Source organism: Passer montanus, unplaced genomic scaffold (assembly GCF_014805655.1).
Source record: "Passer montanus isolate IOZ18808 unplaced genomic scaffold, ASM1480565v1 scaffold12, whole genome shotgun sequence".
NCBI classification, from domain to species: Eukaryota; Metazoa; Chordata; class Aves; order Passeriformes; family Passeridae; genus Passer; species Passer montanus.
In genome coordinates, this window is record NW_024358722.1 from 10,521,821 (window position 1) to 10,539,243 (window position 17,423).

The 17,423-nt window shown below is 36.5% G+C and overlaps 1 protein-coding gene across 5 annotated transcripts in view; it reads right to left on the reverse strand.

Annotated features, from left to right (window-relative positions):
* The window catches only part of EML4 (EMAP like 4), a 148,187-nt gene that overhangs the window by 11,980 nt on the left and 118,784 nt on the right, over window positions 1-17,423 (reverse strand). For all 5 annotated transcript variants that reach the window (XM_039697843.1, XM_039697845.1, XM_039697844.1 and 2 more), the window contains 10 exons: window positions 16,365-16,475; window positions 13,850-13,945; window positions 11,483-11,617; window positions 11,126-11,261; window positions 9,180-9,331; window positions 7,530-7,655; window positions 7,277-7,408; window positions 6,543-6,610; window positions 2,537-2,625; window positions 1,269-1,366 (listed from right to left, as the gene is read on the reverse strand). In XM_039697843.1, coding sequence (XP_039553777.1) covers window positions 1,269-1,366; window positions 2,537-2,625; window positions 6,543-6,610; window positions 7,277-7,408; window positions 7,530-7,655; window positions 9,180-9,331; window positions 11,126-11,261; window positions 11,483-11,617; window positions 13,850-13,945; window positions 16,365-16,475 — 1,143 coding nt within the window. The remainder of the gene's footprint in view (window positions 1-1,268; window positions 1,367-2,536; window positions 2,626-6,542; window positions 6,611-7,276; window positions 7,409-7,529; window positions 7,656-9,179; window positions 9,332-11,125; window positions 11,262-11,482; window positions 11,618-13,849; window positions 13,946-16,364; window positions 16,476-17,423) is intronic.

Below are 17,423 nucleotides of genomic sequence, written 5' to 3' on the forward strand. Positions count from 1 at the left end.
GCTGGTTTTGTATTCTACATGCAGTCACACACACTGAAAGGAAAAGGATAAGAGAAATCTGCTCTGAAGCCTTGACATTTCTGGCTGGGTGTAACAATGCTCAATTCTCCCACACCAATTTTTACAAACCTCTTTCCTGCCAAGCCAGCTGGATAGAGTGACATCCAGATGTTGGATTAAACTGCAATATGCTCTCCACATACATAATGCACAGAAATAAATTATATTAAATATCTTCAAAGAGCTCACAAAGGCTTTCAAATACATAGAAAATTAAACATTATGTGTGTTAGGATTAGCCATCTCTGAGCGATTTTATGTTCTATGGTTAAAAAGTAAGTGTTGAGGTGAGATGCTGCACTAAGATGCAGACATCCTCTGCCATCCCCACCAGCTCCACTGGGGCCCTGGTCTGAGTTCCCTGTGGGCTCTGCAGGGATGGGGCAAACCCAGTGCTGCTGCCTGCCCTGGCAGCCCTGTGCCCCCCACAAGAGCTGCACACAGGCTGCTCTGACCCCAGTGCTCTAGTATGTGTCATATTTCGAAGGTGAACCTATTCTTACAACATAATTTGCAAATCTCATTAAGTTTCACTTGTTCTTAATGTAAATACTTTCACTAACCTTAAAAGACACCTGAACTTAAGGCCAGAATGTTAGATAACTAAACACTTCGAGAAAAATAGTCTGGTTAGCACTGGGACAACCTCATCCAATGTAACAATAACAGACTCCACTACCCATGCTACATTTAGACCTATTTATCCTGGGCCAGATCCCTCAAGTTCCAATTCTGTAGCAACAGTTACAACTGAAAACAATGTATATTTGCAGCCCCCAAGAGTACACATTCTAAAGAATTACACCACCCTAATATTATGCTGGTTCAAGAAGTACTTTACCAATAGGAGGAAAAAATACCCAAACAAATGTAATATTTTCCTTGAACAAGTTCCAGCATATAGGTACAAGGCATTTCTCCATCTTACTGCTAATTTTCCATTTCAGAGAAGAAGGCAATAATCTAATAAATTAGTCATATCTGATTCAAAAGTGATCACTGCACACTAAGAGATACAGTAGCCATGAGAGACTGAAGTTTAAAATCAATCAAATGCTGAAAAAAACCCATAAAACATATAACCAAAAAGAAAGAACATCAATCTGGAAAGAGTTTCACTGCTTAACATCTAAATGTACGTGTACCATCAAAATGCATGTACAAGATGTAATAATCATGTAAATGAGTATTCATGCTCCAAAACTTACAGTGCATTTTCCATATCTGCTATACTTTCTTCCATTTTCTGTTACTACATAGAGGTAAATAAAGTTGTCGTGGGATCCAACTGCAAGTAAGGTGCCATCTACAACACAGAATATTTGATATAAATAAATAGAATGTTTGTTTAGTGAGTTTTAATTATTTCAGGTTTATTACTAAGACAACAGTCTCAGTTAAACTACTCCTTATGAATTGTACTGAAGGACTCATAACAGTTTACATTATGTTTCTTTTCAACTGTATCTGTTTACTTTGTGGGTATGTTTTTTGGACAAATTCTTATGCTTTTTTTAGAATAAGTGTTCAATGGACAGGATATAAACCCTCAGACTGCACCGGATTTCTGAAAGCTGTTGACAGCAGGCAGACTTGAGTTTTATGCATCATAAAAATGCAGAAGAGTATTTAGTCTACAGATAGCTTAACTTTGGAGGTGAGGACTGCAAATAAATCAACACTAAACATAGAAAGATGTGGAATTTTCAAACATTATAAGCAGTTTTCTATTCTGTCTTGTCTCCATTCAAAAAAATATATGTGGACAAGAGCTGCCACAAATCACAATCAAACACCTCTAAGTGTCAGTGAACATCAGTGATTTAAAATAAATTGCTGTGCTTGGCACATGTGGCAGCATCAGAGGAACATTTTGCTCGCTGACATTGCATGTGAGCCAAAAACAAACAAGAGAAGGATTTACAAGCGTGTTCTTCCATCCTGTTTTAACAGAGAGGAGTCAGCTTCTGACTATTTGTCATATCATGTCTGAAGAGGAGACTCAACATTGGTTTGGACTCCATGTAATCCCAGAGCAAACACTTCACAAACAGCTCTGACTTCCAGACAGGCATGAGCTTAGTTTTATGGGTTCGCATTAATGAACTTGAAAACTAACTAAGAAGGATATTAAAATATCACTGAAATATTAATAAGCTTTTTACAGACTTTCTTGTTAACCAGTCAACTATGCGAGAACTTTTTTTGCGGGACCGAAGCTAGCATTTTATTATGACAGCAAAGTTCAACATGAAGAAAAAGCTGAGAAAGGTGATGGTGATGTTTGCAGTCACAAAATTCCAGGACTTAGTACACACAAACAAATCTGTAAGCAAATCCTCAGTTACACATTAAACATTTGAAACTATTTTTTCAAGGCTGTGCCTTTTCTAATGCCTGAGGACTAATTTAACACCATTTAACAGAACATCCAACTGGTTTATCAGAATTATTCTGACTGTACAAGTCTGCCTACCTACTGAGTAGCGCATCACCGAAAGCTGCTCGTTGCCATCAGTGTGTATTGAAACCAGATCCCTCGTTTCTGCATCCAAAACAAACCACCTACAGAGAGGAGAATTCCAGTAAGTATCACTTCCACTGAACAAAAAAAAAAAACAAGTAAAAGAGCCATAACTGCTGCCTGCCTTCATCATCTTATGCTAGCCCCTCAAGGGCAGCATAGATAACATCTGTTTTTAACGGAACACTTTTCTGGTTCACAAAGCACGACAAGTTTCAGTGATATATATATCCAGTTTCAGATATAGATATATTTAGTTTCAACAATATATGAAAGATTCTAAATGCCATTCAATTTTTTCCCCTTTCCTGAACACTGTAATAATCACCAAAACATCTACTGGACAATAAACATACTACCAAATAGAAAATGTGACTGCATCTTATCATCATTAATCCTTAATCTGAATTTCATTCTACTTCCCTGTTTTAGAGAAAGTTTTGAGATTAAAACTGATCTTTCAATTTTTATAAAGAAAAGGTAAAAAAAATTAAAATAGAAGCAGTAGATGTAAGTGGAAAACATTTCCGTACTCATTGTAAACTCAAATTCTATTCTAGCTTGGTATTTTTCTCTCAATCCTTTTCATTTCTAGGAATAATTTTATTAAAGTAAGAAGGAATAACCAACCATTCACTAGAATTTGATGGTTCATAAACTAGCACTTTATTTTATATTTCTTGCTTGGATGATTTATAGCTAAGGTAATTAATTGCATTTTTTATTCTTTAACAATAACTTCTAACCTGCAGTTTATCATTTATGAGGCACATGTGAGATGCTTACAAAAACTCACCGGCACATAAACCAAAATGGCCACTGACAGCAAGATTTGCAAGATGGGCAGAAACTGAGCATTTTGCAAGGGGTCTGATGCCCACCCAACTCATAAATACACTGAACATTAGCAATACAGAGACAATGACCATTTTTAAAAATATGTATTCATACACACAGATCGTGAAAACAGAAGTTGTCAATATGGCTTAATGCATTGGAGCCATCCAATACATCAGAATTGGATGTATACATCAGAATTTAACTTCTTTGCTCCAAACTTCTGCTCTCACAGCCATGAACATATGCCACAGGTAGGTTTCAATCCCTAATGGCAAGTTCAAACACTGTGGAAATGAGCAAGGGTATTCTACTCTCTGTCTCACAGTGAACTCAGTGGAACATTGCTGAACCTGGGACCCATTATTCCACACCAAAGCTGTAAAATGAACCCCAGGAACAACATCACACATTGCTGTCTGTGGGTGGGGATGAGATTCCAGCTTGTGCTCATCCAGGGTCTGACAGCTAGGCACCTGGAAAGCAGCCTGGTCCCAATGGCTTAAACCAGCTTGTGGTTAGAAAGCCACATGAGAGAAATTAAACAAAATACACATAGAAAACCCCCAACCCCACATGTCATGGACTGCTGAATAACCTGTGTGCAAGACAGACAGAACCAGTGGAAAACAGGTAATATGTAGCTCTATTGCCTGATTTATTTCCTTGTGGCTTTGCCTTACACTAACCTTGTCCTTCAGTCTTCAGTTTTCTTACCAATATTAACACCTTGGTTAGAGTCTTATTAGTCTTTTTTTCCACAGTGCCTTTGATTACTCATATGCTTAATACTCAAGATATTCTACATGATTAGTCACAGAAAGATCTAATTCCCTGCAAATAGTAACACTGGAAGCATGGCAAAAGGATCTAAAATGTGGCTCAAAAAACTTCTTTTATTTTTCCAGCTGTGCCTTTTCAGAAAGCAGCAGGATCTACAGTACTGCCAAAAAACTGATGATCAGGTCCACAGCAGGTATTTAAGGAAGTGGTAACAAAGCCTGCAGTAGACCCTTTGCAGACAAACATAAAAAGGGGAAATGATATTGGAATATTTATCATGGAAAGTGATATGTGAAAACCCCATCAAAAGCACGATGTTTGACCTGATAAGAGACACACCACAGTAAAAAACCAAACAAGAATGGGAAAAAAGGCACAAAATTCAGTTTTCTTTTGACATCTCAACTTTAACCAACAAATCCAGCTTTCTTAGTGCTCCATTCCTTGTCCCTGTCTTAATCACCTCTGTGCTGAAAGCTGAGCAGCACTAGAACAGACACATGCAAGGTCTGGGTTTACTGAGTTCTAAACAGATTAGTCTAATTTAATATTTGCTTTAAGACTTTTAGGCTATTAATCAAATTATTAAAATATTTGTTATGGGTTTGAGATTATTTTTTCTTAAGTTAATCGAGATATGTGATACCGCCCTCATTCCTTGGGAAATAACTCCCTTAGACCAGATTTTCTGGCACAGAAAGCACTGCATGATGCTGCTGCATAGGCAGTAATTTTAAAACTGTTTTGTTTATCTTGACTCAACTCCATTTAGTTCTCATCCACTTATACACTTACCAGGTCTCATTTCAACTCAGTTTCATTTGTATATCTCAAACCCAGCATTGAACTATACAACTTCAGAACACACTGAAATATAATGGTGAAAATATAACAGCTTAAAAACTCTTTTTATTGGTGGTAAAAAACAAAACCAAAAAACTCCAAGGCCATCATCATAAACTCCTTGAATGCAGTATAAACTCATTGCCTCAAGTAATTTAAAAATAAGAATTTAAACTGAATGTATCAAAACATAACACTAAATGGTCCAGGAGAGGGGAAAAAAGAAGTCAACCAAAAGCTTAATGTAAGTTCAAAAACACCTAAAAACTCTGAAGAAACATAGCTTGACATTCTTTCCCTTTTACCTGTTTAAAATACTCTTAGGCCTGTATATTCTGCTGTGTTTAATGAAGATAGAAACATTCATTCAATTTAATGTTTATCATTTTAAGGTGGAAAGGTTCCATGTGGTAATCAAATATATAAGAGCTCAGCAAGGTTTTTACTAGAAGGTAAACTGGTTTTGTAGCCTGATATTATACCTAATGAATTTAGTGCAGACTGCATTTTCATCTTGGAGGAAACACCCTAAAAATATTTAGCATTTCATTTTCCAGGAAAATTTAATTTGCACATGCTCAGCAGTTTCTAAAAACCGAACTTCAAATAGTTTTTAGGCATGAGGTTAGGGGGAAAAAAATTCTAGTTAGAAAATTAAACACACAAAAATATTCACAATTTTCTTACATGCACCAGGCATTATTTTATCATCAAGTTATCAATCATGAGATATAACTTAAAAACAGAACAAAAATGCTAGTAGATTTAATATGTGCTCCTCTCACCTTTCTAATGCTATGAACAACCTGTTTTTTATTTTAGTTGGTACATTGGTACTCCCTTCCTGGGAGATGATGCCAAGCCAGACCTTGACTATGAAATAAATTAACTTTTTTCTCCCACTTGAAGAAGCCCAAGTTAAAAAGACTCAGTTTGAGCTTTGACAGCTTGCAAAGGCACAATGACTTCAGGAAGAATAGGAACAGTTCAGTATCACTTCAGTGTTGCAGTGTGCCATGCAGAACTCTGTCTTACACAAAAATCAAAATACCAGTCTGTTCACTGCCTATCCACCTCAGTTTAAAAGGTTGTAAGTATGTTTGATTTGGGAAGGACAAAGATCTGTACCGTACCTGTCTTTAAAAGAAATGTAATGTGCACATAACACTGAAATGTATGATACTTGAAACAGACAATAAGGAGTGCTCAGAGAAATCCCTGCAGAAAAGTTAGTTTAAAAAAATAATAAATCAAGATCTGGGCTTTCATTTAACATTTCATGTTAAAAAGACCAAAGCAGCCTGACAACAACCAAACAATTCTTCTGTCTCTGTGTAACACATACAAGATGCTCTTCCCCCTTCTGCCATGCCTTTTAGGCTCCATAACCTCAAGCAAAAATAATAAAAAGCAAATGAACTCCAATTACAAGGTGCACTGTATAAAGGTCTCCTTTGCACTTTCTGTCATCACAGCTCAGCTGGAAGGCGTTTACCTGCCCGAGTGGGTTCCTATGGCGACCACTGCTCCGCTGGGATGGAAATCCGCACAGTGCCCGGGCTCCTGCACAGACCGGGAGGCACAGACACGTTATTGCCCCGGCCACATCCTCAGCGCCCAGCACCTCTCCTTAGACCAAAGCTATCCTGAAAGTCTGAGCTGAGCTGACACAGAAAAAACCAATCCCTTAGCAGCATGCTAACCCTCAGACAGCTCTTCTCTCAGTGTATGGCATGCACTGCAAGAACACCTGGTGAGTAAAAGGCTGACATTTCTGTGCAAAAAATAATTTTGCTTGGATATTAGCAGAGAACTAGCCAAGCTACAAAATTAATGACTGTAAGGAAAGGACATCTAAAGCCAAACCTTCACAACTGTATGATACCCTCTTCAGATTGTTTGAATAACAGGGGGAAAAAAAATGAACTGTAACAAGAATAAAGAAATAAGACTTATTCAAGTTGGCTTGTCAAAATGACATCAAGCAATGGTAACCAGATTACATCTTATACAATGTCTGATGAACCTTGCTAAGTTTATCCAAGCTTCCAGATAGCTGTTTTTAGAAGCATAACTGTAGGATTATTGCTTGCAATCAGGTGGGACAAGAGTGTTTCAGAAACTGAATGCTTTTTCCTATTTTCTAGCTTTATATTTAAATTAAAGGGTTAACATCTAGCAGCCTGGTCCATTTTCTAGCTATATATTTAAATTAAAGGGTTGACATACATCTAGCAGCCTGGTCCATTCCAGTGTGTGGTCCACAGAGTTCCACATACAAACTTGCCTATCTTGGGCACATGTTAAAAATAAGTCTTTGAAAGGATGAGATGCCAGTCCCCAGAGCTCATCGGTATGTCCCTAGAAAGAAACCACACATGATTTAACAATTAATAAAATTAAAATTCTTAAAATAACACACCAGCAGAGAAAACCTTTACATTTTTGGGTTATACTTCAAAAAAAACCAAGTTTTGCTCACCTGTACCTCTACTATGAAACCATCATTAAATGTTCCCCTCAAAACAAAGTTTCGTGAAGTACCCACTAAAAATTGATCAGCTTTTCCTTCTGCTACTGCTCTGATTGTTCCATACTGGTCAGGAACCTGGAAAAAAAAAAATCTGTCAAATCACATCAGGCATCTTGATAGGTGCTTCATTTTGGAGGCCACAAATAGAGCACAGTGACAGTATCAGAACTGGAGTTTTCCCATTAAAATGAGCAATCCAATTATTGTAACCTCGATCAGAGCTTGACCTGAAACCTCCCTCATCTATTTGTTCAGTACAGGCATACAAGATATTACTCCAAAACAATCACAGTTATATAATTTTAATAACTTCATGAGAAAAAAATTACAAATTAGATTATGTAGCTTTTAAGCACCAAATTCACTAAACAAATGCACTCCCTCAGCCTTACAACTCATCTTATAAGGAAAGGAATAATACACAGTTACTATTTACTTTCCAAAACACATTTTGAAAACCAAGAAAAATCTTGTAGCACACTGTAAATGCTTCCTGATTTTCTTAATGTTTCCTCATGAGCCTGAAGTAAATGTTCATATGCCTTATGTTAGCAATGATTTTGAATTTTAATGACTGTTTATTGCAGACTTGAATTCTAATACACTGGTTTTTTTACAGTGTGCAATTGTTTGTTTTCTAAATTATTTCATTTGTGAAAATGCATTAATATAAAGTGATAACGTGAGATAAAAAAATCAATCTGTCAGAACTCTGGTAACGTAAAAATTAGCTGTGACACAGTATTATTAGCAAAAGGAAAACAAACACTGATATGAATAGAGTGTGTTACTTAAGCCTAAGAATTGTATGTGATAGGTAGTGGTTACCTTCTCTGCCATGTTTTCTAATGTCAGTATTAGATTCAAGGCAGTAACAAATTCTAGACTGAACTTACATAACTGTTAAGAAAAAAATGCTACAACAAATGGACAGTAGGTAAGTGGAGTAAACTGGTGTTTAAAGAACTGTTAAAGGAGAACACATGATTCCAAGGTAAGGGAAAACCCAAGTTTTTAAAATCCAAAATACATGACCTTTTCCAATTCATCCCCACTGACCCAGCACTGCCATATTGCCAAATCACAAAGAACAGGCATATTCACTGAACACTGGTTAAGGCTAAATTTAAAAGAAGTTCCTCATAATAGCTTATTAATTATTATTACAGAATTCCAAAAGGTATTCTATCCCTTTTTTACCTTATGTCAAACATTCCACTAAAACCCTCAAATGCTGGTGACATTGTCTTTCTCCAGAGAGGCAAACTTTTAAAAACACAGGCAATTCTAAAGAATATCCTCAAAACATGCTCTTGAACAGGATGAATTAAAAAAAAGCCCAAACAACCAAAGAAGGGTTTTGAAGAAAGAAAACCCTTAACATTTCTGTTCAATTTAAACACAGGAGAACTGAAGCCTCATATAGGCTCATTTATAGGCTTAAATTTAAACACTTTTATTATAAAACATTGTAATCCACTTAAAAAACAGCAACCAGAAGGCTGCATCCTAACTTCCCCTACTAAGGGTGGGGAAGGCTCTGTCTTGCTAGCCAATACCTTCTTCAAGGCAATTTCCTTGTCACTCTTGCTTTCTTACCTCAATTTCCCTTTCAGGATTCAAATCATGATCCCACAGGATGATCTTTCGGTCTTTCCCACCTCCAGTTAGCAGCATTCCATTCCTCATTTGACAGAGTGTGAACACACTGCCATCATGAGCTTTGATTTGTTTGCTTATCTGATATACTCCTATAAGCACAAAAAAGAAAATAAAAGAATACTATTCGTTTTTTCACCTGTGGTTTACGAGAAGCTTTGCCTTTAGGCAGAATAATGAAGGAAGTATATAATAATAATTACATTTGGACTGTCAGGCTCTTAGTAGTGCAAACACAAGGTGGTAGTGTTTTCTTACAGGATAAAAAGATAAAAGAAAGGGCCCGCCTTCCTGAAGAAAAACTATTTTAGATTGATTGTCCTACAAAATGTGAACGCAAAACCAAAACCAACAATTGGCAAAATGCTTTCATTTCTCTGCTTTCCAAAGGAACATAGTTTTTCCAGATGCAAGGAAAACTGTCTTTTAGAGTCAAAAAATATTTAGCAAGTCATTATTAGAAAAGAAGTAAAGATACTTTACTAAAAGAAACTAGAAGACTTGTTGTCTATAGTCTTTGGGGAATAAAAGGCCAATTATTTATAGCAAAGTTTCCAGGATGCATGAACCTAATATCTAAAGCTGGATGCTGCCACACATAAAAATAGTACAACCAGCATTTGGCATCTATCAAGACAGCAGTCTACCCAAAGGAAAGTACTTGGAAGAATGGAGGAGATGAGAAAATTAAACAACAAGGGTAGCGAAAGAACTCTTCTGCATCCTCATCGGGTCTTCACATCAAAAGAACTGCCGTTGGAAAGTAATTAAAAAAACCTAAATAAAGCAAGATTCTGGTGCTGCATATTTTCAAATAGCTATCACAGAAAAATGGAACAGCACCCAGCTATGAGCTGAACTTTGCTGACTCTGCCTATGGCTCCAGTCAGTTCAAATCAGTGTGCTCTCACACTGTGAAAGAGAGTATGAGATCAAGTCCTGCGACCAATTTAATGTGCTAAACCAACTACAAACCCCACTGTTAGTTAAGGCAATGTAAATAAACATTCCATTTGATAATGCCTAGGGTTATACTGATAAAAGGATTTTTTTGCACAAGAAATTAAAAATTAAATATCAGATAATATGTTGAATTACTTTTCCATTGCAGTTAGCTTGAAAGATGAGAAAAAGATTTACCTACAAAATCAGACTTACTGTTAAAAATGTACTTTTTACATGAATGTTTTCCTGGCATACCAACTTAAACCAGAGTGTTTGAAATAGCTGCCAAATAAAATGAATTATCATTGAATTTATGAGAACTTAAGTTATGCCAGGTCTGCATATGTTGGGTAACAAGTAATTTTCCTTTCTTTTTTGCAAAAGGTTTGCTCTAAAGAGTTAGTTTTCAATTTCAAATTTCAAAGCTATTTTTTTAAGTATATCAAGAATTGAGGGTCTGCTAAACCAGAAACTGTTATTCATGTAACTGCTGCAAATAAGCATTGCAATTGCACTTCACGTACAAGTCCTATTAATGTCAGCTCCACCACTTAAGGGAATTCCTCTGAGAATAATCATGGTGCAACATAAGCCTTAAGAGGCAAAGGCAGCCTGCAGAATCCCTAAACTGATCCTACAGCCTTTTTCAAATCACCAGATCAAAGGAAAGCTGATTAATCACATTTTTGAAAAATGCAAAACATTTAAATAAAGTAGTTTACATTCATTTCATGCACAGTCTCATTAATTATAGAGAAATTTCAGACTGCTCTTAAGTCAGCAAATTCATAGGACTTGCAGGACTTTAGCACCACCTGTTACTGACAGGAAGTGAATGCTCTGAGTCAGGCCTATTTCTCTACTCCTTCCCTAATGCCTTGCTTTAAGCTTGTCTTCTACAGACTATGTAAAATCTGTGATTAACCCCCAACATGTCCTACCTTTAGCTCCTTTTCCTGGAGTAGCTTCAACAGTAGTTTTGCCCCATATAAGTATTATCCCACCTGAGTCTCCAGTGAGCACATCACCATTTCCCAAGAAAGCCAAACACTGAACAAATTTGGGTTTCTCGTATTTCTGAAACAAAATAAGCAAGAGAAAGGGATAACTGCTCGTACTTGTTACGTAATTAGAATAATGCACCCGTACTCTTACACCCTGCATTCACATAAGCAGAATTTAGCTTTTTTTTGGTATGTTTACCTCTCTGATCAGACAGCACATGGTAATAATGAAGCAAACGTACAGAAAATGTGGTTTCCATTGATTTAAAACTTCTGGTATCAAGATATTATTACCCCAAATATCCCTTGCTTCCTTGATAATGAATTGCCGCTCCAGGTCCAGAAAAATATATGAGATTTGCCACATGTAATTATGGTATTTGCATCAGTGGGATGGAATTCTACAGCAAGAACAACTTCATTTGTAGTCTGAAATAATAACAGAAATAATATTTATTCAGATAAGACATTAACTACTAGAACCACATGTAAACCCCCAAATTTCAGAACAGAGATATGTAAAACTACATAGCTCATTGTATGTTTGAAAGGTTTTTTTAAGTGTTTTGTGTTAAGTCAGCTGTCTGAATGACTGCACATATAATTTTATATATATTGATTTTTCACATATATAAGAGATCTTTATTAAACTTCGGTATGTAAGTTAGGGTTTTACATTCCCTTTTAAATCACAAAAAGCTTATGCTCTCTTGAATAGCTAAGAATTCTGCCAAGGAAAATGAATAATGTATAAAAGACACTTTTTTGGATTGAAAACCCTGCTTAGTTTTTACACAGACTATTTGCTATTCTGGATAAAAAAGCTGTGACAGAGGCAAGTAAGACAACAATAATATTGTAGGATTATATCCATAATTCTCTTTCTGAAATTCCGTAAAGCTTCTTTTGGGTTCTTTTCTTTCCTTTCCTCCTCACATAGAAGAAAAAGAGAAGTCTGAGTAACTCAAAACTTTGAAACATAGAATCCCACCTTTGTTTTTTTACTGGTTGCATGTACTTTCACTGAATTACCAACATCTTAAAGTATTTCATCCCTTACCAATAGATTTTATAAACATAACAAACTGACTGGTCATTTACTTAACTTCCAATGTATATTCAACCAAACTGTCTTTGAAGACAGTTCTTATCTCCTGCAGGCAGTGACTACAAAATAAGAAAGTAAATGTATTTATTTCTACAGGATTTCAAAACAGGCTGCCCAGAGGGGTCGTGGAGTCTCCTTCTCTGGAGGTACTGAACACCTGCCTGGGCATGATCCTGTCCAACCTGCTCTAGGTGAACCTGCTTTGGCTTGGGGCTTGGACAGATGATCTCCACCGGTGCCCTCCAACCCCAGCTGTTCTGTGATCTACACATAACAGTGCTGTTAAACCTCATCTTTGAGAGCAACTTTTCCTACTTCACAACTTTTGGCTTACTTTAAAAAATAATCCTTTTTTGTTGTTGTTTATAGCCATATTTATTGAATTATGTTTCTCACAGAGTCTTCATATGAGCAAATCTGCTAAGCCAAAAAAATAATTTGGAATTTATGGACTGAAAACCTAAATGGAGAAAGAAACTAAGAAACTTTTGTTTTGCATCAGCTAAGTTTGCATCAGCTAAGAAGCTTTTGTTTTGCATCCCAGCTCAAGGGATGCAAGTCTGCTCACACCATCTTCCATGGAAGGTGCTTAAGATACTGTAAGACCAAGTCCTAGATGTGAATAAATTCTGAAGGGCAAGCTGTCCCTGCCAAATAATTTTTAGCCAATTCTGAAACACTGAGGAACTCCCCTGAGTGCAAAACCAGTCAAAACATCATGTCAGTGAAAGGGAGATACAAGGCATATGCCAAATAGTTTCACATAAAATATAAAAAAATGAAAATACTGTTATAGAATAAATTAAAACTTTTAGAGTACAGTTCGTATTGGTCAACACAGTCTAGAGAAAACAGGTCAAACCAACATGATTTTGTTACCTGAAATGGCAAGTTTCTAATGATATAGACATATATGCTTGTGGAGCATGATTTCTAAAAATAGACAAATACTCAGTCCCACATGCATGAAATATTTGCTTGCTTGATACTGGATAACATGAATGATTGGGTATTCCCAATGAAATCAACTCTACATTAGCACTGAGTGAAACACCTCTGACAACATCTCATTGCTCTCAAATTTGGAAAGTTTGAAAAAAAAAACAGAAAAGCAGACAAGACTGCAATCCATGAAAGTACCTAGGACTTCAAATGAGAAGAGACATGTACTGAGAATCAATAATCAGAATTTGATTCAGACAAAATTGAAATATGGAACGTTTAGAAGTAGTTAATTTTTTTAAACAACTACAGACTGAATCATCAGTTTAGTTTCTTTAAGTTCCCAGGATTTTTTTTTTTAATTAAGAAACCATCAGACAATGCTTTATTTGCATTGGCTTTTAAGGATGAGTAAAATGCAATTCCAAACCCTTCAATATTCAAACCACTTCCAGTAAACAAGTTAAGAATACCTTTCTGTGGAACCCTTAAACAAGCCAGCAGTATTATACAGTTGCAGTTTCCAAGTAAGATCAAAAGCATGTCTCACAAACTTGTATTTATGGGAACAAAACCACTTGTATTTCAGAATTTTCATGTGCAAAAATTACCTTTATCTCTGCTATTTTTGATTTCCTTTGCCAATCCCACACAGTAAGCATATGCTCATTAGAGTCATCAATTACACACAAATGAGTACCAGAATCCTAAAGGAAAAAGGAAAAAAAAAAAAGAAGTAAAAAAAAGAAGTACTGACAAAGTACTATCATACCCATTTTAGAAACATGGCAGGACAGAGGTATTAAAAAAATCCACAAAAGTAGAAATATAAATTAACCAAGTACTTTTAAAGTAATTACAACCTCTCTATACATAGGGAATTTTCCTTTTTTTCTTTCTTAAAGACAGACATAAATTTTTGTATAATCTTATAAAAAATGATCATGCTTCAAATAACATTCTAGGAAAGCTTTTAAAGTATCTTACCAATTCTTGACTCTGGTTTTGTTTGTTTTTATGATGGGTGTTTTGTTTGTGGTTTGGATTTATTTTTTCTTGTTTGCAATTTCATGCTGACAGCAAAGACATTTCTTTTGCTATTCTTACAAATATTTTTTTTTTCCGCAGGTCTCAGAGGACAGACACACAGCTCCACATGTGTTTTTTTCCTAAATGCCACCATCACATATACATATTATCAGATTCTGTAAGCATAGTTTCTTCCTTATGGGTCATAAAGTGCCAGCAGCTTCATCATGTAGTTGGTAAAACTGCAGCAAAGGCAACACTTTCTGAACAAAACAGTGCTTACAGAGGAGGTAGAGCAGCACTAATACTATAAAATAATTGAAACCACTTATTTTGAAGAACTTTACAAAAAAAATGGTAAATGTATGTCTACATGTAATTAAGGAATAGAGAAAAAAATATTAAACCCATCCTTATTCCCAGCAATGCACACTTGCACAAACCAGCCGTTTCAAGGACATTTGTAGAAAGATTTGGAGGAGACTTTAATTATCATAAAGTTGATTCTTGCACTTCATTCTCTAACAAATTATGAAAATAGAAGTGGTTAAAGCTGTTATTCCCAAGCACTATTCTGAGCAGTAATATGCAAATATACATGTGAATTATTAGGTGGGAAGAAACCCTGAAGACAGCATTGGTGCTGTGTGCAGTTCTTGAGGGGGTTAATAAATTCTGTTGTAAAGACGCAGTTTTAGATACTGGACACAAACTGTTCCAGTCTAGTGAGGAATCATATGAGACTGTAATAAGAAATCTAATTCAGTTTCAGCTGCAAAACAGAATCAATAAAAACTAAAATCCAGTCCCCAAAAAATTCCCTGGGTATTTTGTTTTTGCTTTTAAAATGATGGAATACACTCTTATTCGCACTGAAAAGGATCTCTATCCAAGTATGTAAATTTCATTGGCTTGTTGGAGTGACAGGAATGCCAGTACTCCTTCCACATTATTTACTGAAACATAAAATGTACTATATCTAACACAGCAACATTTTAATGCTATGAAATTTTTTTTCAATTGCTTTCTTTCTTCCAATTGCTAAGTGAAACTGCAGCAAGAGAGTGCAGGAATTTCTTTTCAACAGGTCACCCAGAGACACTGCTGAGTTTCCATTCTTGGAGACTCCCAGAAGCCAGCTGGACCACAGCCTGAGCAGCCTGCTCTTACAGAACCTGCTGTAAGCAGGACAGTGCATGAGGGGATCTCCAGACATCCCTTTCCCACCTCAGCCGTCCTATAAATCTCTTCCTCTATTAGCAAAATACTGCAGACATTGTTTTTCTGCATTTTCGGGTTTTTTACTTATATTAATTCTTCTTGGTGGAATGCAAGAATCCAGCCTGGGTTTTCAGGAGGGCTGATTTGTCTCAGTCTTTACCACTTTTGGCAAAAATGCAGTGGCAGCTTAAAGATTAAAATATACCCATATTAAAAAAAAACCAAAAAAAAAACCCAACTCATTTCCAAATTTGAAATGAGAACTTTCTGAATGCCAGGTAGTGCACCTCCATGTACTACCAATTTTTCCTGATAAATTCTATCGGTCCAGTAACAAAGACCCCTATTTATTTTCTATGTAAAAGAAGAGGCAAAAAGTGAACAAGCTATTCCTAGGGAAAAAATAGTACAGGATAATGTGAGGGCTTTTTTTTTTTTCAATTTCCTGTTGGTGGACAAAAACCTGCTTCATCTATGAAAGCAAAAAAGTTAACCCTTCTATCAGAACTCACTGAATTTTGTCTTCACAAACCTCACTAACAAATTTGTTTTCAACATCAAAATAAAAAGAACCGAGCTCCTCACAAACAAAACCAAGCCACCAAACCCAGCGTGGCCTTCAATTTCTAGTTAATGTTTTTTTTTGCTTGCTGTTTATTTACTGTGCTGTTTGGTACCACAATTTTACGTGTGCCATTTCCTGTTTTCCCAGCTGTCAGCTGCTTTTATAAAGTATAGAGAAACTTTAGTGACACTCTTTTAGTAACAAAAGAGATCAGCTGGACAACCGCACGGAGAATCTTCAGAGATTTTCTTCCCATTCCCATAGGACGGCCACGTCCTGTGGAACACCCCGTGGCACAGCGCCAATCTTACCGCTTTGGAAAAATCCAAGCAGCCCACTCCGCGCTCAAAGGTGCCGAGGCCGATCACCTGCAGCGTCGCCAGGCTCACCGAGTCCCACACTCTAACATGGGGCTGCAGGGGCTGCGAGGGAAAGCAAGGGCACAAACAGGTCACGGCAGGGAAAGCACCGCGCGCTGCGAGGCAGCTGCTGCCTGCATTACCAAGTGCAGAGTAAACGCACGGGGACCTGGGCTGCTGATGCTGCTTTGAGGGCACCAGCCTCACAGTCTAAAGGGGAGCATCAAGCCCATGCTGTTCCTTATGTCTGGGCTACCGACGTGGCATTTGGTAGTTGTGAAAATACTTTAAGCAATTCAAGGAAGTGAACAAATAATGGAAGAGTCATCTTGCATTTCAGACCCCAGACTAGCGATATTATGCAACAGCTGAAAATAATAATCAAATCTGGGCTTGTATATATCAATTAGGAAATAGAGAAAAGAAATAAACCCTGGTGCACTGAGCCTCTTAACCACCACCAACCACTCAATGAAAATGCCCATGGTTATATTTCATACAACTACTATCTCACACTAGCTTAGAAACAATCACAAATTAACTTGGCTTAAGGACAGCGTTCAACATTGAAAGTGACAAATCTTCATACTGATGGAAGAACAACCAGCTCTAACAAGATTCAGAAAATGCACAGTAGAAATCATGTATACAAAACCCCCCACATAAATTTCATACAAAGAATAAAAAATTAAGTTGAACATCTGAAAAAGGGTTATATTTAACAGGCTTCTATAGTTTATCTGTCTTTTTTTTCTCCCTCTGTCTATAACTTCATGAAAATAATGCAATTATTCAAATTCTGACAGAATTATGCTAAGAGGTGGAGAGCAGCATTTAAATATACTTGCTCTGAAATGAGCAAGTTTATAGGAAACTTTGGCATACTTTCCATGAATTCTCAAAGTTGGTTTCCTCTTCCATGAAGCCTTAAGACTATACTGACCCACAGAACTGGGGATTTGCTCTCCCTTGGGAGAACACATATTGAAAGTAACACAAAAGAAATGATGT